The sequence below is a fragment of the Vombatus ursinus genome, unplaced genomic scaffold (genome assembly GCF_900497805.2).
Source record: "Vombatus ursinus unplaced genomic scaffold, bare-nosed wombat genome assembly UNPS02014818.1, whole genome shotgun sequence".
NCBI classification, from domain to species: domain Eukaryota; kingdom Metazoa; phylum Chordata; class Mammalia; order Diprotodontia; family Vombatidae; genus Vombatus; species Vombatus ursinus.
This window is the reverse complement of record NW_020954596.1, coordinates 56017054-56040496: the sequence shown is the minus strand read 5'-3', so window position 1 is coordinate 56040496 and position 23443 is coordinate 56017054. Positions and strand designations below refer to the sequence as shown.

The 23443-nt window shown below is 37.7% G+C and overlaps 1 protein-coding gene across 1 annotated transcript in view; it reads right to left on the bottom strand.

The window, feature by feature from the left end:
- Nucleotides 1-23443, bottom strand: part of GABRB1 (gamma-aminobutyric acid type A receptor beta1 subunit) — a 433636-nt gene that overhangs the window by 71494 nt on the left and 338699 nt on the right. Inside the window, exon 5 of the mRNA XM_027836576.1 lies at nucleotides 5664-5746. Within this exon, the coding sequence (XP_027692377.1) occupies nucleotides 5664-5746 (83 nt within the window). The remainder of the gene's footprint in view (nucleotides 1-5663; nucleotides 5747-23443) is intronic.

Here is a 23443-nt window from a genome sequence, read left to right as displayed (position 1 = left end):
AATGTCCATCATAAGCTAGAGTGAGTTCTCTGACAAAGACATTTCAGCCTTAGACCATAAAATTTATTTCAAAAAATACCCTTAAGTGAAAACAAAAGTTATCAATAAAAAAAAGTTATTTAAAAAAAGCTCAATGATATCACTAGACATTTCCCATACAGCTGGCATGCTGGACTTCACAATCTTCAGAAATTCATCCTTCTGTAACATGAAATCAAATCTGAAACTCCCACCTCCTCAGCACTCCCTGTTCCTGGGGTCTCTCCCGCCCTCTGACTGCAGAGTGTAGAAATTGGACACTGGAAAATGCCTTCTTGATCCACCATTTAAGGAGGGCACTCAGGGAGTTCACTTCATCATTCCTTACTTGGCTAACTTGGATTTCATGATCTCCAAAAAACTCATCACTCTGCGAGATGAGATCAACTCTGTAACCCACACCTCTGCAGATAATTTCCCACTCCAGCTGCAGGATTTCATCATGCTCCTATGCCAGGTGATTTCCCCAATGCATTGTCTTCCCTCATGAGATTGTGAGCTCCTTGAGGGCAGGGACTGTCATGTCTTTCTTTGTGTCCCCAGTACTTAGCATAGTGCCTGGTACATAGTAGGCACTGAATAAACATTTATTGACTCTGACTCTCTGACATCAGTGGTTCTATAGTGTTAGAAGTTTGAGTTGCCCACCTCATTTTCAATTTAGAGGTTTGAGTTGTACCCTTTGTATATACCTCTCCATATGTGTACCGTCTCCTATGTGTTGCCTATGTTTGTCTCCTCTTTTTACTGATAATGTCTTATAGGAGAGTGTGTTTCAGGTTTATAGGGGAGATGTTTTGTTGATTTTTTTTTCTTTTACAATGCTATTTCACTAAACATTCTCACTTTGAATTCTTGTCCTCTGGAAGACAGATAAAAAGTAAACGCATAGGTGGAAGTTCATGAGCGTTAGTTTTCTTGGATTTGGTCCCATAGATTATCTTGTTCTTGGTATAGGTTTTTTTCTTCAGGACTCATTTAGCAAGTTTTTGCCCTCAGGTGCTAAATATACACTTTGTATTTTCTTATCTATGTACATATTGGGTCCCCAGAGTGAAATGTAAGTTTTTTGAAGGCAGGGACTTTCTTTTCCTTTTTTCATTTTTATATCCCCAACACCTAGCATAATCCTTTACATAGAGTAAGTACCATAAAAGTTCACTGAATTGGATTGTTATAGATATTTGGTTGTTGTTAACAATAGTTTCTATAGTACATCGAGGTTTGCAAAGTGCTTTGTAAAATGAAATATAATATGAATTGATTCTCATAATAACTTTGTGAATTAGGTAGTAAAGTATTATTATACAATGGGGATATTTTATAAATGAGGAAACTGAGACTCAGTGATTACAGTATTACATAAATAGTAAAGGTCATGACCAGGACTAGAACACACAGGTCTAGAAACAGGTCTGACACCTAAGGTAAGAAACACAAAATATGTCCAGAGCAAAGAGCTTGAATAGTGGTCTCAAATTAACTTTATGAAAAATTCAATTGCATGGAGACAGAAACTTGAGGAGAAGTCTTGGAACTGGGATGGGGGTCCAATGGGGAAAAGACTAAAAAATACTGACCTTTGGGGGAGATAAAGACCCTAGTACGTTGGCTACAGAATGTCATATAGCTACTATAAGGGAACACACCACTGGGGTAGGAAGCAAGGTGAGGGTCAGCTAAGGTACAAGCTTACTTCTGTCTTTTGGAAATTTTCTATTTTAACTAATTATTCTTGCAAATCTGGTTCTAAGCTCAGTTTTTTTTCCTACTTACTGAAGGAATAACAGCCTTGTCAATGTTCAATCACTTTCAGTGACCGAGGTAGAGCCCCAGTTGCCCCACTTACCTCCCTCTAAGTTTAGTATTCTCTCCCTTACTTAAAGCTGTCTGCATAATTCTATAGCAATAGAAAAAAAAAACCAAAAACAAAAAACTTTTGTTCTTAATTCCTTACCGATGCTGGTAGTTTTCATTTATAAAATTGTTTTTCATCCTGTGGTGAAATCCTGGTAAATTGATAGTTTGGGAGGAAGCCATAGTAGTGAGTAGTACTTATAGAAATGTTTCAATTTTCTTTCTTAAGTTAAAAAAAAAGAAAAATGAAAAAAGCTCTTTTGGCATTGATTGGTACTTAGTCAAGTATTGATTATGTACTTAGGAAGAAATAAAGCTATTAAGAATTCAGGGAGTTATTTTTGGCACGTGCAATTTCATACCTTAAAATTATCACATTTTAGATTTTGGTGCAGACGAATGACTAGCCCCAAAGAATATTTTGAATGGATTGACGTCAACCCACTGGGAGAATTCTAGAGGGTTGCTTCAGGACATCTGTTCTCTTCATTTTAATCAGGGGTTTGTAACAAGACACAGAGGGCATATTTATCAAATTTATTGATGTTCTGAATCTTGGAAGGAAAGCTAATATATTGGATGACATAGTTGTGATACAAACAAATTTTAAAAGGCTGGAATAATTAATTGAGTCTAACTATTTGAGATGTAGTAGAAATAGAAACTCTTATACTTGGATTTAAAAAAAATCAGCTCATCAGTGTAGGCTGGGGGAGATGTGGGTAGAAAGCAATTCATATGGAAAAGATTTGGTGGTTTCAGTGGCCTGCGCCTTCAACTTAAGTCAGCATTATGACCTAGTAGATTAAAAGCCAATGAACTCACCATCCAAATCATACAACTGTGATATTATATACCACTAATAGAAATATACTGACCATCAGAAAGAAGATAATCCCTTTATAGTCTTCTCTGGTCAAGAATATGTTTGGAGTACTGTTATGGGTGCCATATTTTAGGAATTATATGGCAAGATGGAGCTCATTTAGAGGTAATGCATCATGGCAAAGGTTAACAAATCCAGTACATAAAAGAACTGATTTAAGAAAAATGAGTATGAGTAGTCTAGAGAAAAGGAGTCTTAAAAGGGATATGATTATTGTCTTCAAATCTTTTAGGGCCTGACATGCAGAAGAATGATTAGATTTATGGTGCTTGGTCCTAGAGGATAGGCCCGGTATGTGTTACAGAGATGAAAATGTGATGTGTTTCCACAGGAAGCAGAATGCCCCATCGATGGAGGCCTTCTGTGAGAGGCTAAATGGTCATCTGTTGAATATAATAGATGGAATTCATTCAGGAAGGGCTGGTGCTAGATTATTTTGGAGCCATTTACAGAAATCAACTCTTCAAGAATCTTGTGCTTCTGTGACTTAGTATTTACCTGTGTTCTGCTTTGTTAAAAGAGGGTAGAATTCAAGTATAAAAGTGAAGTTAAATAATGTTTGTTCTGTCTTGGTCTTTATATTTTCAAAGTGGAATGTTTAAGTAGCAGACAGTGACTTGCTCAGGTATTAAAGATATTTGTTGAATTGAATTACATGTATAAGTGATTTAACCACATAAAGAAAAGTCAGCTTGTGAAAAAGGAGAAAAAAAACCCACAACATTATTTCTTTATCACTGTAACAATGGTGTTGGCAGAGAGGTTGCAAGTTGATGAAGAAGATTTCAAGTTACTATTTAGAAAAAAAAATTAAACCATTGTCCAAGCATTGTCTACCTTTATTAGAGGCTTAAATGAATAATGTTATTGAAAGTGTTGGGGTTTTTTTTTTGTCTTGAAGAACATATGTTAAATTCTACATTGCCCAGCAGATGTTAAAGGATATAAAATAATCAATGAAATATGTCTGAGGTTAAAGACTGAATGCTAATATTTGTAGCAAATTCATGAATTAACCTTATCTTTTCATTCCTGTTTCAAAAGCTATTTTTTTGTATAACAAAAAGGTTCTGTCTTGACTGCAAAAATATTGGTGGCTGCTAATAGTTAAATGTGTTTAGGTTTAATTCCTATGTTTTAATTTCACAATTTTATTGTTTAATATCAGGAAGTCAATTGAAAGAATTGGAATGTAAAAAGAAAAAAAATATTTCACAAGTTTTCTAATTGTTAAACTCTGATGTATGCATTGTTTAGGTCAAGCCTTTACCTGTGACACACAAATATAAAATAACTAAAAAAGTAGACTATTTTCTCAATAATCATACCCTCTGGGTATGATAGACATTCATGATTCTAAGATATTTATAACACTATATTTATGACAATATAGTATCTTACTCATATGAAGCACTTGATATGCCTGCCTAATTACCTGACTTCCATAGAGTGACTTACTCTATCTGCATTTTTGATCCGATCAACTATTTATGGGTTGATCATTTTAGGTTAATACCAAAGCAACTGATGACATTGAAAGTGGCCGATCCCAATTAAGAATCAGTTGTTAAGATTTCTGTATTGTTACTGAATTCATTATTCTACAATAGACCAAAATGGCACCCCACACCACCAACTTCTCAACAAGTCAAGTCAACAAGCATTTATTAAGTGCCTACTATGTTTTAAATACAAAGTTAAGCACAGAGGATTCAATGAAAGGCAAAAGCAGTTTTGGATCTCAAAGAGCTCACAATATAACAGGGAGACATGCAAACAACTATGTACAAACAAGATATACACATGATAAATTGTAGATGATAACAGAGGGAAAACAATAAAAAAAAAAGCTTCTTACAGAAAGAGATTTTAGCTGAGCCCTAAAGGAACCAGGGAAGTCAGAAGGGAAATGAGAAGGGAGAGAATTCCAGGTACAAAAGATAGCCAGTATAAATGCACAGAATCCAGAATCCTACAAACAGAACAAATGGGTGGTTTTGTGTAAATAGAGCCAAGTCCCTATAAGCATCATCTTATAAGCATTTTTTTTTTCCTTCTAGTGGCAGATACAGGCACATTACTCTGTCACAAGGGTATCTATACTATAGCATACTTTTCTAAAAGTTAGAGAATCTGAATGTGTGCAGAAACAACACCTAACAGTTATCTCCTAAGTTTTCTGCTTTTAGTTTTCTTGCCTCAAGTCTCCCCCCATTCTAGTCCATTTTCTACTCAATAGCCTAAGTGATCTTTCTAAAGCATAGATCTGATTATGTCATCCCCCTTTTTTGAACTCTAAGCCAGAGTGAATAGCTAATAATGCCTGTGCATTTCTAAAAGCAATTAGAAATTTAATGTGCAGGGCAGTGTGAAACAAGCTAGCTCTCCAGGACAAAACATTTCCTATTTAATTTCATTTTTCAGTTTCTTCATCTGTATAATGGGATAATAATAGCACCCACTTCTCAAGGTTGTTGTGAGGCTTACATGAGATAATATTTGTAAAGCTCTTAGTACTGTGCTGGGCACATAGTAGCTGCTATATGAATGCTAGCAATTATGATTTCTTTCTCAAAATTGTATATACCTATATATGTATACATATACATATTTATATAAAATATGTAAATATACTCTGGAGGGCAGGGACCATGTCATATATAAATTCTGTATCTCTTCCAACACGATGTTCTGCACACAGTAGACAATAAAGGTTTGTTGAATGATTGGTTGATCTAACAAGATAATCTTCAATAGATTTATATATTTATGTTTCTTTGTGAAATCCTCTGTAAAATTTTCAAATTTTATTGTGGAAAACTATGTAATCCCAGCATCTTTGCTTACTACCCTCCAGCCATTCCTGATCCCAACAACTCACAACTTTCAATCTCTAGCGTGCAGTTCTGTTCATCCAGAGGATATCTTCGCAGATCCATCATGCAAGCAGCTGTTGTTGTGATCCTGTAAGAAAAAAGAAAAAGAAAAAGGAAAACCATGACATAAACTCATGAGGAAAGTTACATTTGACTACCAGCCTTCTTTATGGTATTCAGTATCTGCCTTCCAAGGAGTTAAAAAAAAACTGACCAGCTGCCAAAACGTATTTACCAGCCTGGTGAATCATCCACAGTTCTGCCCACACCTCCTGGCATCATAGGGATGGCACCTTTTAATGACTGGCAGTGTTTCTTGAGATTCTGTCTTTTATGTCCTAACAGTTCTGGAATAATTAGCAAGAGACTCAGATAGATATATATCATTGATAAACTCTGTAACCTTGGGCAAATCACTTAACTCCTTTGGTGCTTAGCTTCCTAAAATGTAAAGCAAGAAGGTTGGACTAGATCAGGACTTTTAAATCATTTTTGTATCATGGACCTTTTGGGAAGTATGGTGAAACCTATGGACTCCTTTTCAGGATAATTCTAAATTTTTTAAAATTAATTTTTAAGTTTTAAAAAATTAATTTAAAACTTTAAAAAAATTAATTTAAGAATTTTAGATTAAATTTAAAATTAAAAAATCTAACTTAAATGTTAATTTAAAATTTTTAAAAAATGCATATAACAAAACACAAAGGACTACAAACTTTGTAGCATAAAGGGAATCAATTATATTGACATACAATTATCAAAATATGTATATATATATATATTTAATTAATTTATTTTGACTTATCAACCATCACTTCCATAAGCTTTTGAATTTTAAATTTTTCTCTGTCTCCCTCTCCACCTCTCTCCCCAAGATAGCATGCAATCTGATATAGGCTATACATATACATTCCTATTAAACATATTTTCACATTAGTGATGTTGTAAGGAAGAATTAGAACCAATAGGAGGAACCATGAGAAAGAAGAAACAAAACACAACAGAAGAAAAAAATAGCAAATAGTATGCTTCGATCTGCATTCAAACTCCATAGTTCTTTCTTTGGATGTGGATAGCATTTTCCATCATGACGCCTTTGGAGATGTCTTAGATCCTTGTATTGCTGGGAAGGTTTAAGTCTATCAATATTAGTCATCGCACAACGTGGCTGTTACTGTGTACAACATTCTCCTGGTTCTGCTCACTTCACTCAGCATCAGACCATACAAGTCTTTCCAGGTTTTTCTGAAGTCTGTCTGTTCATCATTTCTTATAGCACAGTAGTATTCCATTACATTCATATACCACAACCTGTTCAGCCATTCCCCAATTGATGGGCATCCTCTCAATTTCCAATTCTTTGCCACCATAAAAAGAGCTGCTATAAATATTTTTGTACATGTGGGTCCTTTTCGCATTTGTGTGATCTCTCTGGGATATGGCCCTAGAAGTACTATTGCTGGGTCAAAGGTATGCACATTTTTATAGCCCTTTGGGCATAGTTCCAAATTGCTCTCCAAAATGGTTGGATCATTTCACAACTCCACCAACAATGCATTAGTGTTCCAATTTTCCCACATCTTCTCCAAAATTTATCATTTTCCTGTTTTGTCATGTTGGCCAATCTGATAGGTGTGATGTGGTACCTCAGAGTTGTTTTACTTTGCATTTCTCTAATCAATAGTGATTTAGAACATTTTTCATAAACTATAGAAAAACTAGTACACATCTCCAAAAGGCTCATGATGGAAAATGCTGTCCACATCCAGAAAAAGAACTATGGAGTCTGAATGCAGATCAGAGAATATTATTTCTCTCTCTCTCTCTCTTTCTTTCTTTTTTTGTTTGTTTCTTCTTTCTCATGGTTTCTCCTCTTGGTTCTAGTTCTTTTTTACAACATGACTAATGTTAAAATAGATTTACTATGAATGTGTATGCAGAGCCTATATCAAATTACACACCATCTTGGGGTGGGGGAGGTGAGAGATGGGGAGAAAATTTGGAACTCAAAATCTTATGGAAGTGAATGTTGAAAACTAAAAATAAATAAATAAATTTTAAAAATAACTAGTTCACATTCTCATGTTACGAACCTCTGGAGTAGGCATCTCTCAGGTTTCTTTCAGCTCTGACATTCTACGATTCTAAGACCCAGGAGAGGTTACTCATTCAGTCTTATCATTCATTTATACTTTGTTGTGAATGAGCTCATCTGATATTTTCTAGGTCACCGTTGTGATGGCACGGAGAGAACATGAGAACACTGAATTAGGAACAACAGTGAAAGAAGTGGATCACCACATCTAATTCCATTGAAAAGGCAATTCTTCATGCACAATTCAAAGGATCAAAGGTAGAAATGGTATGATCAAGTGAAGGGAGGTAGTGAATAAATTTGCTTTAGTTTATGTGGAAGAAATTGAATAGGGGATTCAGAAGAGGCAAGGCACATTGGGTGGTCTGAATCTCTGGATGAATGACTTTGAGGTACAATGAAGATCTTGGTTCTGGCTCCTGTTGTGTTGGGAAGCCACTGTAGGATATTTCTAGCCTTCTGATTATGTGACAAATTAGCTGAGTATATCATGGTTGACCTGCTTCACCAACTTAATTTTAGAGATATGCCTCTGGGTTAGCCAGAATCCCATGATGATGTAGTTGGCCAAATAGAGATCCTTTTCTGCTCTAAATCTACGAACCTAAGGGAAGGCTTAAGTTCAGTTGAAGGTTCATCCTAACTAAGTGCTGTGGGAATCATTTAGCCTTAATCATCTGAATCATATTCTGTGGAATTAAGGGCCCAAAGAATTATGAAGCCAAGTAATCACATTGAATGGCAGAACTATTGCTGAAGTATTTGCATCTAAGGTCCATGCCCTAAGTTATTATTTGGGCTTTCTATTTGACTTCTACCATCAATTCCTCCTTTTCAGGGGTGTTTGAGAGAATTAGCTACAAAGTTGGCTACAAACAAGGGCATATTTGATTGGTCACTGTTTATGGGGAAGTAGTTAGCCAACTGTTCCTCTGGACACAGATTCCAAGTGTGGGGGCAGGAGGCAGCGTGATGTGTCTGCTTCTTTTAAAAATCAAATCAACAAGCACTTATTAAGCACTTACTATGTGCCAGGCAGGCTATTTGCAATGGTCATTGTGATAATTTGTTTATAGAATTGACCACTGGGCCTGAAAAAGAAAAGGGTTATTAAAAGAAAGTGAGCCAAGGGTACTTTGGAATAATGGAATAAATAGAAATCATGTTGCTGTGACTTTCACTGAGTAAGCTCGGGAGATAGGATTGTTCATCTCTGATGAGCAGGATGAAAGGATCACCTTTAGCTGTTCTACAAAGGGAAAAAAGGTAGTCCATGCCTTCTGGGAAACTTAGAATTGAAGACCTTAGGTACTCCAAAGGCTAAATAGGCATACTTGTAAGAGAGAAGTTTAGCAAGAAGTTAAGTATATTATTACCCTGGGGAACTTATAAAGGAAATTGCTCACTAATTTCAGTTGTGGGATAAAGAAATACAAGGAGGGGGAGTTGGAGGCAATCAGAATTAAGTGGCTTACCCAAGGTCATATACTCATTTAATGTCTGAGACCAAATTTGAACTCAAATCCTCCCAACTCCAGGGCAAGTGCTCTATCCATTGCACCATATAGCTGCCCTGAAATGCAAGCTTTTTTTTTCTGTAGGCAGTTGAGGTTAAGTGACTTGCCCAGGGTCACACAGCTAGTAAGTGTCAAGTGTTTGGTCTGAGGCCCGATTTGAGCTCAGGTCCTCCTGACTTCAGGGCCGGTGCTCTATCCTCTGCGCCACCTAGCTGCCCCAGAAATACAAGCTTTTAAAAAGAATGATCATAGCCTGATAAAATCATAGGAGAGACTCTTAGAACCTGAAGTAATATAAGCCAGTGACAGTATGAGGTATTTATGAAGAAGAGAAAATAAAACCTTTTCTCTTGACAAATGTTACGTTCAAGTCATCCAAAATGAATAGTTGAGTTCACCCAACTGCCACCCAGTAGGATACATCCTCAATCATGAAACTTTCCTCTTTCCTCTTTTCCCTTGTCCTACATGCCCCTGGTTTGCATTGAGTCCTTCTGCCTTAGAATTACACCGTGACGCCAATGGAATAGTTTCCTCAGGGAAACCTCTTATCATTCTTTGTAAATGTTGCTGGTGAAACTGCTGGTGAAACTCTTGGCCCCTGGTGATTTCTGGGTATTCCAGGGGACCTTCAACTATGTCTATTTTTTTTTCCAATGTAGATCTTCCAGAATTATCAACCAACTGAAAAAAATGGAAAGAACAAAAACCCCTATACCAAAATAAAAGTAGACTCTAAGTCTGAAAGTAAAAACAGAGCACAGTTCCAGAGAATTTTTGATCAGGTATGGTTTGGAGTGGCTACAAAGAGCTTACTAGGAAGTGAACATTTCCAATTATAAAGGATAATAGTAAGCATTCTATTGTAAGGGATCTCCAAGTAAACTAGAGCTTCTTATCCAAGTCTCAAGGGAGCTTTTCATTTGAAAGCTACCCAGTGACCCATCTGGGAATGAATCTATGGTGGATGGGTAAATAATTGCTTATGGGTTTGTCTGAGGCACATATTAAAGCATGATCCTATCCAGAGACCAAACCCAGGATTTTGGCTTTATGGTGCTAATGAGTCTAAGATATAATACCTGTGAGAATGAGAGCTAGTTAGCTTTGGTAGGAGACAATCTCTATTTTATGACCATGGATGGAATCCTAGACCCTGAACAGGAATTTTATAAGCATGTCACAAAAAACCATCACGAGCAAGGATAAATACATTAGTGTGCCTAATCATCATTCCTAAGTCAGTAGCCTCACCTTAGTCTATGAAGGACTGATGAGTGTAACTAAAGTCAACTTGGTTCAAATCAATAGACCCTGTGTGTGTATGTATGTGAATGTGTGTATCTCATAAAATGTTATGTTTATGATTTATCATATTGTACATTTGTAAGATAAGTAATCCTGCCGACTACACCATTTGTTACACAGGGACCACCCCTGCAGGTTTTGGGTTCCAGCCTCTTACAGGTTCACTCGATCTGGGCAGCCAGAAGGACAGGAAGACAGCTTTGGAGGCGTTAAATAAGCTTATTTTATTCTAGTCTAATCTTCTCAATGGATTCCTGATAACGGAAGCACCAACTCCTACAGGATCCCCTAATCACCCTTCTCTCAGGGGTGGGCGAGAAGGGGGGGTAACTATTCCTAGGTCTCGATGGGGTCAGTGTAGACAGGCACAGCATTCCAGCTGTGCTCCCCTAAACACCCTCAAGCCTCAATGGGGGCCAGTTGAGGCAGACCCACATGCATTCCCCTATGCATTCTCCAAATCTACCCTCACTGACCAGTGCTCTCTTCATTTATAGAGAAGCACACAAAGAAGGCAATTTGCCAACAATAAGCTTACAGGTTAACTTTAGCAATATCATCATAACTTAGCACAGCACAAACTTAGTAAATATCACATTATGTCATCCCTATATTTCACTGCACAGTCGCAGTGGAAACTGTTTTCAACCATGATTGTGGGAAATATTATCTAAGATCCTGGAAACTAGTATCTAAAAAGTATAACAAAATCTTCCTTACTTACAACATTTAATGTACTGTTGATGTTTATTTATCTTTCCATCTTTTCCTTGAATAAACCTGTCTACACTGATACTGCCCATCTTAGAGGGTCAGCTCCTGTAGTACCTGTACCTTGATTTTGTTCAGCGCCAAGAGAAAGTTAGTATGGCTGCACATTTAGGTTGTTTCCTTGCAAAGTTCTTGCTCCATGTCCTACAGCAATTCATGAACTTTCTCTTCAAGTTATTAGGAAGACCATTTAGAGAATGAATGGTTCACATCTTGCTCTAAAGTGGTGTAGGATTGGGGCAGCTAGGTGGTGCAGTGAATAAAGCAGCGGCCCTGAAGTCAGGAGGACCTGAATTCAAATCTGGCCTCAGACCAAACACTTGACATGTACCAGCTGTGTGACCTTGGGCAAGTCACTTAACCCTGACTGCCTCACTAAAAAAAAAGTAAGATAAATTGGTATAAGATAATTAATTAAAAAAAAAAAGCCAAACTTGGTTTGCTTGGTAATGTATTTAGAGTGGCTCTTGCTAAATACTTTCTGAGGATGGTGTTGATAAAAAAGATCTACACTGAAAAGAGAGCTCTTTTATCAGGATGCTTCCATTCCTTTTTCTCTCCTTTGTTTCTATGCCTCTGGTTTCTTTTTTTCCACTGTGTTTTGTAGATCTAGTACAGAATGCTAATAAGACTCTTTTTGGTGCAATCCCAGGCAGTGATTTCCAGGTAATTAGTTGCATACCAAATGTTGTGTAAATGGGCTCATTATTATTCATTTCTGTAAGGCTGGGTGATTCATGAGCCACTTTGTGAATATGAAAAACAGTTCATAAATCAGAGCCAAAAAGAAAAGAAAAGAATAATAACAGGACAATAATAATTAACAGTTCCTTGTCAGGGATCCAGCCCTTGGTCTCAATCACACTGTCATTGTGGATGTCTGGTTGAGTTAGGGAAAGGAGTGAGTACTTTCCCAAATCCACATCACTTTTACTTTATTGTCTTCATAACGAACAAGAGCACTTATTAAATTCCGACCACAGTTGATATTTCTTAATTACCAATTTACTGAAATAGGCATTCAGAAATAGAGGAAGAAGCATCCTGTCATCTTGACTATCAAGCACTCTCTGCAAGTGATTAAGCAGCTGGGAAGAATTCAAAGATCAAAAGACCCTCCCAAAGTGAAAGGAGACCTTGGCTCTGAGAGTCAAATAAGATCACAGAAGAATTCAAGCATGTTTAAAATGAAGTGTCCCATTTTTAGTGGTCACTGTAGAACAAATCCTTTTTATAACATTTAAGTCAGCCCCCAGTCTGAAGTCTGATACCTACCTTTTTTTTTTAGGGTTGACCCTAGAGTGACAGAGTGCCAGATTTAGATTCAGGTGGACAGTTCAAACCTTACCTCTGATACTAAGTAGCTGTGTGATTATGGGCAAATAACTAAACCTCTCTGAGCCCAGGTTTTCTCTTCTGCAAAATGAGGATACCAATATCTGTAGTATCTCCTTCACAGGTTTGGTGTGGGCCTCAAATTATATAATGATGATGATGATGACAATGATGATAATAGCATTTGTTGTAAGAGTTTGCAAATACTTTAGAATTGTATCTCATTTTATCTTCACAACAACCCTGGGAGATAGGTATGACTATTGTTCTCATTTTACAGATGAGGAAATTGAGGCTAGGAGAGGTTAAGTGACTTGTTCAGGGTCACTCAGCTAGTAAGTGACTGAGACTGGATTTGAACTCAGTTCTTCCTGACTCCAAGCCCTGCTCTGTATCCACTGAACCACCTGGCTCTAACCACAGTGCCATCTAGCTAACTACCTCTTTGCACATAACATATGCAAAGCACTTTGCAAACCTTAAAAGAGCCACATAAGTTAAAGATAACAATAGCAACCACGAAAAGATACAAACCAGGGGACCTTCCAAATAAGAACATGCATACATTTCACTCCATTGTGATATCCTCTTAGCCATCTGCTTCATTGTTGCAATACAAATGCCACTAGAATGTGGACATTTACCCTGTATTCCCTATTTTATAAAAAGGGACACACCTTATTCAGGTTCTTCCAACCAAAGTAGTAGGTGCTAACAGTAAATTTGCATGGGTTATGCTATGGCAGCCATGATATCTATGGACTTTTCCATCTGGGATTGTGGGACCTGAACAGCTTCACAGTATTAGAATCCTCATTGTACCTACAAGATCTCAACATTATCTGGGGTAGAGAGATGTAATGACCACAGTAGTAACCACCCCACTCCACTGAATTAAGAAGCTCTGGGCAAGGTTGAAATTCCTCAGTCCGTCTATCAGAGTAAGAAAAGCAATGATGACCCAAAGTCCCCTTCATGCAGTGTTTGAATAACACCTAGCTTCCATTTCCCCAGGATTCTTTCCTCCCATCACGAGCCCGAATGATGCCAGTTTTCAAGTTTAGAGTCCTTGCTCCTTTCCCTCCATTCCTGGTTTTGCTCCACCCAGATAATAAGCCTATAGAAACCCACCAGATTTTACTGGTTTAGGGAGGAAGATTCTCTATTTACATTGGGGCTCCCAAGGGATGACCAATTCTATGCAGAGCTCCAATGGACCACCATTCTTCTGGACATCACCTCAATAAAGCGGCGTTACTTTACTATCTTGTTGTATGCTGTGGGTTTCCTTGTACTATATTTTGGGTATTCTGAAACTTCCTAAGTACATTACGGCAAACGAAAAGGTTAAGAATCTATACTCGGTCAGGCTATTTTTTTTGGGGGGGGGGTAATGATTTGCGTTGCCAATGAATTGGCCATTTCTTCCAACTGAGGTACTCACTCACTTGATAAAAAGTACTTGGAGGAGGCTTATAAGGATGTTCCAAAGCAATAAACTTTCAAATTTCCATGAATCTGTGACGTCATCTGTATGGGTTCCCTCCCACTACTGCAGCTTGAAACCTATCCATGCCTTCTCATCATGCATTTCTTATGTCTTTCTTGGAAGATCTACATGATGGCATATAGACCTCCTTTTTCCTGTTCCCTCCCTATTCCCTATTCCCACCTGTTATTTTGTGGCTACTAGTACTACACTAAACATTTCCATCTATTATCACTCTCTATTACTCCATGATTAGACCATTTCTTTTTCTGGTCCTTGAGTTTGTTCTTGATGAAGTCTTTTATGCCACTTCTTCCATGCAAGTCATCTTTGGTAATATAGACTGTCCCAAACATCTTAGTGAACTCTGTATACTGCAATATATTTATATCCATCAAGTATATTTCCATTCCCTACAATTTTAATTTGACTGAGATGTTGGTGTTCCAAGATTCATAAGCATACAGCAACATTGGAGAATATTGGTGCTATAATGGTGGGCTTTGGCATCAAGGAAAATCTTGGAATTATTAAAACTGCCACATAATTTCCTAGAGGCATTGTATTCTACTTTCCACTTCAAATCTGGACTCAACTCATTTGTTCATATGTAATTCCCATCTAAGATATCTGTACTGATAGACTGACTGAATGGACTGTCCATCCAATGACTTGTTATAATCTGGGCAATACACATTCTTTATTCACTTGACTTTTCCCATGTGGGTTACTGGGCCAATTTCTTTTGAGTGGCCATGGCTGTAATTGAAGAGACCCTTCAGCATTGTTGGGCTTCATGAAACCAGAATAATATTCCATGCAAAGTGGAACATCTGGAAACCTCACCTATGGAATCCTTCTTTCATTTTAATATTGAGTAGGAGATTCTCCTTTATTGTGGAGAGAAGCATACATCACCTTGCTTTATTCCTCACTTATTATTTATAATCAGCATATTTTTGAAAACAATAATTTCTATAGTAGCATCTATAAAGGGATATTTTGTGATCTTAACTTCATCTTCATGGTTATTCATTTGACTGAGAGGTGTAGAGAATAAAGATCCTGTTGTGTGGTTTGATGAGTAGTGAAGGAGTCTGGCACATATTCAGCCCCCATCAACTTGCTAAAATGGTGTTTCCATGTGGACATGGGTGTAGAACATCATCTTTGTAAGCTGATAGGGTATGCACATGCACCAGATCCCCAAAACCACTTTTCATTATAGAGCAAAGCACAAACTTGCAGGTTCTCCTTCAAAGTGTCTCTCATGCATATGGTAAACAATAAACTATTTAATATCGTTATGATATAAAAATACTGCTTCAAATAAAGCAATGGCTTTGAGATCTACCATTCCTAAAACAGGCAAGATCAATCATATCTAGCTCTGGAAATAAGAGGTGACATCCTGCATACAGGCAGTGCTCCTGAGGTCTGACAATTATTTTTCCATAAACAGAAATTGTCCATACTTGTATGACTCTAGGCTTAAATTAAAGCAGGTAATAGAATTGTAACAAATATCTGACAGAAATGAGACAAAACTTGCTCCAGGTGAATTTCATTTATGGATTTTTGAGACTTAACCTTGTCATCACCCTCTGCTGTGTTTCAGAGGTTTAGCTTTCTGTTCCAAATCATTTGAAGTTAGATGAATTTATACAGTGTCAGCTTAGAATAGGGGTTCTTAACCTGGGACCCTTTTTGGAACATTTTCTTTAAAAATATGGTGATTTTATTTCATATTAATTGGTTGCCTTTGTAATCCTAGGTATTTTATTTTGTGCATTGAAAAGAGTGCTGAGAAGAGGTCCGTAGGATTCTCTGGACTGCCACAGGGGTTCAAGACACAAGACAGGTTAAGAATCCCTGACTTAGAGGTTAGGCATTTGGTTAGAGTTTTTACATTTGCACCAAATTCAAATTCAGCTAATGGTAGGACAAGGGAAGCTAAAAGTACTTGCCTGAGGAAAACAAAGCTTAAAAATTGGAGAATGACTTTTTACACTTATAGTGCCAAGTTATAGCATTTCAGACAGCCTGGATGACTGCGTTAATATTAAAGCCAGGTTTCCCTTTTTATGATTTCATAAGTGTAACGATCTAGAATGGTCAAGCCCCATGTACAGTGAATTATGCCTAGTTTCTCTTCCATTAATTTCCCGCAAAGGGTAGTGAGGTCACCATCAAAGCTGAAGAAGCTCCTGAGCTAATTGAAATGTAAACTGTTGGAGGGGTCAAAAGGCTATCCATTTCTACCCTCCTCTAGCATCGCTGGGGACACAGAGCTGTAATTAACATGGAAACTAGCATAGTGCCCACCAACCTGGCATCTCTAACAGGGCAAGTGAACCCCAGAGGGGCCCCTTCTCTTGACTGTGGTAACTGCTAGTGTGAGCAAGAAACAGCTGCCTCTGAGCCTCCTAGGGCCAGAATAATCATAAAGAAAATGAGAGGTCATGAGGCTGATATTCTCCCCACAAATGCTTCTGTTTCCAGATGGCAAAAGATGACAATGGGTGTTTTCCTCCAAAGCATGAAAGTTTAATCAACAGTTCTCTCTATTCCTATAGGTCTGTCTGATAGCAGATTGAGCAGAGTACTGAATTATGTCTTTCACTCTCACTGGATCATCATTGGTCCATCTCCTTCCCTGGACTTTTTACTTTTCATGTCAATATACGTATCTGTATATAATATTATTATATGTTATGTATATATAATATTATATATATATATATATATATATATATATTACAGTAAGGGTGATTTCATTGATGAGGGGGAACTCCTGATGAGGGAAAGAAGCTCTATTAATGCAGATTGGCATCTGCTCTGCCATTTATGCTACTTAGAGATTGCCAGAAGCACTCAGAATTTAAATGATTTGCCCTGGGTCACATGGCCAGTATATATTGTCTGAGGAAGAAATTGAACCCAGGTCTTTCTAACTATCAGGCTGGTTCTCTGTCCACTATGCCCAAGATTCTCTTTTCTAGGCATGTATTTCTAATGCTGTGAAGGCAATCAGATACTACCTAGCCCCATGCTCTCATTTTACAGATGAAGAAACTGACGCCCAGGAAGGTTAATTTACTTGCCTAAAGGCACACAGGTAGCAAATTTCAGAGCTGGGTTTTGAACTCAGGTCCTCTCACTCCAGAGTCAGCAGCCTTTTCATTATATATACCATTATATATACCAATGTCCTCAATATCTTCTATGCTTTTGTTGTGCATAAGTCACCACTGCCAATCCATTGTAACCTATTTATTGTTTCCATTGTCCTTTGGGTTATTTATAATTTAGAATCTTTCAAGACAAGGCATGTATGTGAGAGAAAGTGTATTTATAAATCAGTTGTTTTAATGCATCAAATCTAATCATTCTGTCACACACCTGTGACAGGCTTTAAAATGATAAAAAAGTAGACTGGTTTTTAGGTTATCTTGGAGTACAAGCATACACAACAAATGAAGAAATTTGAAATGTCTCTCATAATGAGAAATATAATTCTTATAAATGTTTCCTTTTTCTATATAGCTTTAACATTAAGCTTATTATTATTATCATAACTATTATCTAAAAAGGTACGTATTCAGATCTCTATCTGTCCACAGTCATCATGGTATAGTAGATTAGCCTTGAAGCCAAGATCTGAATTCAAGTTTTGTCTCTAACACAAACTGGCTGTATGACCTAGGGTTAATCACCTAACCTTTCTGTGTTCTAGGCAAGTTTCTAAGTCTTTCAGTTGTAGAGAAGTCTTAAACAGGAATTGGGGTTTCCTCATTTGGGAGGTCTTAACACCAATGAAATCACAATCTCCAGTCCCTATCCCTGTGTAGACATCCACACATGCATCATTTCTATTCCCTTCTCTCAGAAATTTCCTTCAGGATCATAAATCTACATCAGGAAGACCTCAGACACAATTGAATCCAACTCCATTTTACAAATGAGGAAACTGAGGCCCATGGAAGTTAAATAACTTGTTCAAAGCCACACTCATTCAAAATATCAGAGATAGAATATAATCCACTTCTGAAAGATGTATCCAATTCAATTACACGGAATACAATGACTATGAATTGCTTGCTTTTTAAGGTCAGAGTGATACCTTGCTTCATGGGTCTGGAATGTTTAATTTCCTTAATTTCTTTAAAAATTTAGTGTCATTTCAAATATTTTAGTAGCTAGCATTTTTTTTTATATCGCACTATAAAGTTGGAGAAATACTTTACATATATTATCTCATTTGATCCTCACAAGAACCTTGTCAAGTAAATGCAGGCATTTTAATGCAGCTTACTAGGATAACAATTCATTTCCTATTGTTTAATCTAAAGATTCACCCCCATTTTACATTTAGAATCTCTTACATTCCTTCTTGCTTTCCAGAAGACATTTCTGGGGATATAAAAGTAGGCCCTTGTCACAAGGACCACATTTTCTACACATTCAACTGCTTTACCCTTCAATTCCTTAGCTCTATCTCCTTTAAACTCTGTAGTTAGTTCTACAAATAGCTTAAAGTTATAGAGCTTTTAGATTTGTGAAGATCTTTACCTATATTATTTCATCTGAGTCTTAAAACCCTGTGAGGGTTTTATTACTATTATCAGTATTTATTACTATTGTTACCCCCATTTTACAGATGAGAGAATTGAAGATCAAAGTGATTAAGAGATTTGCCCAGAATCAGAAAGCTAGAGGCAGTATTTACTCTTTATTTCAAGTCTAGCACCCTACTATGCCATGCTATCTCTCTAGATAGGGCTAAATCTAAGTTTCTGGCGCTCTCAGTTCAGTATGAAGTTTGAACCTTGCCCATGGTTTATGGTGATAGCTAGTACTAACCTGAGCAAAACTGTGAAGTAAGAGATATGTTTGTCCTTCAGAGTACACTTCATTTAAGGTTCATAGCTAAGTTTAGGACTATTGGTCTATGGGTTTATTCCTTTCTTCTTTTCCCATTGTGTTTAGCAAACACAGTGGAAAAAATAATCAGGTTATCTGGAAGCAAAATCCATCATGATAGTCCATGCAACAAATAAAGAAAATATAAAGAGAGGAGGAAATTCCAATGGGCAAGGCACACCATGAGGAAAAGAAAGGGAAAGAGGTGGAGGGAGAGTGAATTTACCAGGTTCTCATAGTTGAGAGTCAGGAAAAGTGCAAAATTCTCTCCAGGTATCTCACTTGTTAAAGTGTCCGTGTCTTAGACCGGGCTTCCAATCTTTGTGATTATATTTACTTGGGTGTAGCATTGGTCTTCATTTGCAGTTGCTGGCAGCTCATGTCAACATTGTCCTCCCTCATAACTTCCCATGATCTTTCGGTTTCTCTTTCCAGCTTGGAAAAACTTTACTTCCCATCAACCTCTTTCTGATAAGGGCCTACCTTTCCATTATCACTTAAATGCTTTCTTTCCCACTCCCCTATGTATCTTCTTTTTGTTAATGTTGTAAACAGGCACTAGTGGATTAACCTAATAAAATGATATTAAGTTCATCTGTAACTACCTAATAATTAACTAATAGAAAACTCTTCCTATATAACACCAAGCCTTAACTCAGTTAAATGCGTGTTGTTTTTGTTGTTGTTTGTCCTTCATTCTTGAAGAGGACCATGACATCAGGAAGGTGATGCCATGACTTGCAAGTGGAATGGATTTAAAGGATGTAGGGCTGTGCAAAGTAAATGATGTATTTGAGAAAGAATAGCCCTGTGGAAAGATTCTAAAAATAATCTAGAGGAAAATTCTATTTCAGCCAGTCAAATTACTACACACAAAGGTGGTCGTCTCCTTTGGCTACTTATCGAGCCAGCCATGTAAATAATTCTCCTGTGTTGTAGTAAGATTTTCCCATAGTCCTTTTACTTCTCATGTGGTCTCTCTTCTTACATAACACTCCAATTATTTTCTTTGCCAGCTGAATCTAAGTGATGTACATATAATGTTTTAGGTAGCAGCCAATTAACTGCTATTTCCTCATCTATAAGATAGACAGTTGGACTAAAATGATAACCCAGGTCCCTTCTAGCTCTAAAATTTTATAATTATACCTGGCACATTGTTGTTGTTTAGTCATTTTCAGTTGTATCTGATTCTTTGTGAGCCCTTTTGGGATCCTCCTGGCAAAGATTTCGGAGTGGTTTGTCATTTCCATTTCCAGTTCATTTTATAGATGAAGAAATGAGGCAAACAGGATTAAGTGATTTGCCCAGGGTCACACAGCCTATTAAGTGTCTGAGGCCAGATTTGAACTCAGGTCTTCCTGACTCCAGGCCTGGCAATCTATCTACCATGTCACCCAACTGCTCATACTTAGCATAGGACAAAATTAAAAAGACAGAAGAGTTTCAGCCTGTATAGGATTAAGGTTGAAAATTGAGGGGAGAAAAGATGGACTGCTGAATACAGATTAACTGGTTTTAGTCCAGGCTAGTTAGTGTGAGACATTTTAAAAAGAATAATTGATTCTTAATTATTAAATGATTGCTATAGTTTCAGGCATGACTACAACTGAAAGATGAAATGTTTCCAGGTATGTTAATTGAATTCAAGTTCCACAGAGATAGCAAGTCTGTTTTGCTGGAAAATCATTCAAACTAAACCTTTTAGGAGGAAGGGTGGGTAATGCAGAAATTTGGGCCACTGAATGGTTGTGTCTCTCTGGTTGTTCATTCAGAGGACAGGGAATTAAGACTCCCAGTGGACACTTACTATGTGCTTTACTTTACCAGGGATGGTTTGAGGACCTAAGGAATGAATTTCATGATCTGTCTTCTCCTGCTCATGGACGTTATCTGTTTTGGTCCTGTAAGTGACAACTCAACCAGAAATGAAGATATTAATGCCATACTAATCCTGGGCTACAGTTCCTTCCTTCCTTCCATCCTTCCTTCCTTCCTTCCTTCCTTCCTTCCTTCCTTCCTTCCTTCCTTCCTTCCTTCCTTCCTATTGAATTCTTATTATGAGATATTATGCTTGTCATGAGATAATGTATGTGGTGCTATGGTATTGTGCATACGCAAGTTTTCATTTGAGTCTTCCTACACATATTTTATATTTGAAGACCATGCAAGGGCAGTGGATAGAGTGTTAGATTTGGAGTCAGGAAGATAGCAGTTAAAATTCTATCTCTGACACTTACTAGCTATATGACTATAAGCAAGTTATAGAACCTCTATGTGCTTCATTTCCCTCATATGGAAAAATAGCAATGATAATACCTACAGTACCTACCTAATATATGTTAATCAATTCCCAAACCTTGAAGTACTATTTACATGTCTATTATTGTTATTGAACAACAACAATAAATTGTAACAAGAGCTAGCATTTATATAGTGCTTTAAGGTTTACAAAGCATTTTACAAACATCTAATTTCATCCTTACAAAATTCCTATGAGATAGGTGCTATTATTATCCCCATTTTAGAGATGAGGAAACTGAGGCAGACTTTGGTGAGTTGACTTGCCCAGGATCATGCAGCTAATAAATATCTGAGGCTGGCTTTGAACTCAGGTCTTCCTGACTCCAGGCCCAGCACTCTACCCATAACTCCAGCTGCAACTGGGGAAAATACAGATATAATCACTAGGGGGACATTGTCTACAATGCCTGATAAAATTTAGTATCAAGAACCAGGATGTGTGCTGTCAGTCAAAGCATTCACTCTGCCTGACTTTTGTGCCAAATAACACCATCCATATATCAGTCAGCTCTCTACCTTTCTCAGTCTTTATGGACCAGCCATAGAGTAGAGTTCTAAGTATGTTTTTAAGTGTTTTTTTTAAATGCCGCATCGGTTTTGCCTCTTGTGGTGACATCTCAGATTTTCTCTCCTAGAGAGAGAGAGACTCCTCATCCCTTCTTCCCGTCACCTCTTGCTGAGATACAATTTAGTTCATTTAAGAAGGAGTCACCACAGGCAGCCCTTTAATCATAGCTTTAGAAATAGATAACAAGCCAAATCCATCCATGTGCCTGCTCAAGGTTCTCCTCCCAGTCTGTATGTTCCTCCACAGACCAGATTCAATTCCACTTTCTGCTGTTAAGTCAAAGCTCAGGAGCTAAATTCTCCCTTCCAGGATCTCCTGCAGAAAACTAGGTAGGCATCACTGTCACGTTTCCTATTTGTGGAAGTGACTTAGAATCCGAGGCTCATCTGCGGATCTCTCTCTTGAGGTGGTGTGGATCCAGAAGTATGTTGGGTTAGGCGCTGATCCCTTAGCTAGCTGACCTATTGCCACTATCCTCAGCTATTTTTATGTGTTCTGTTTTTTGAAGAAGAGGGGGTGTTTTTGTGTCCTTTCACATTGACAGAATGAGGACAGTTTCTTTTTTTTTTTCAGGACATAAGCAGTCTTGGGTCTCTTAGTTCTATCCAAGAGTCCAGAGAAGAGGAAAGCCCACATTCACTTGAATCAAGGACCACGTATCTCCCCAAGTTCAGCCCTTCCCTATTAAATGGCGCATTAGGCATTACGTCCTTGGTCAGGGGTGGGGCACCTGTGGCCTCAAGGCCACGTGTAGTTTGGATTCAGTCAAAGGGCTGCACTTGAGGACCTCGAGGGCCACATGCGGCCTCGAGGCCACAGGTTCCCCACCCCTGTCCTTGGCTCTAAAATTTTGTGAGTTGGATCCAGAGACTCATTCTCTGGCTGGGCAGATTATGGGCATACAAATAAGGTCCTTGGCCTCAAGGAGCTTATATCCCTTAGTGATAACTGGACAGAAATGGCTGTCAATGAAAGGCAGCATAAGGAAAGCACCAAATGATGGAAAACAACATTTTCCCGGAGTTGCAGGAATTCAGAGGAGGATGAGATCATTTCCAGGAAGGGTCATCATGAAAGCCTTCATGAAGGAGGTGGCATTTGAGTTGGGTCTTGAAGAATGGATGGGATTTTGATAGTCAGGAAAAGAGAGAGCATTTCAAGTAGAAGAAATGAGCAAAGATGTGAAAGTCTAACTCTTAGCATGTGTGGCACATAATAGGCACTTAATAAATGCTTGTTGACATCACCTGACATGACATAATTTGGGAATATTAATCTAGCTCGGTTTAAGAATAGGGTGTATGTGAGCACTGTAGCTAGAAATGCAGCTTGGGCTCAGCTTGTGCGGAGACTGGAGTACCATGCTAAAGACTTTGTAATTTATTTGGTAGGCCATGGGGAGTGTGAATGTTTTTGAGCTGGGAATGATAGGATCAAAGATCCTCTTTGTAAAGAACTTTAGCACAGGACCTCAC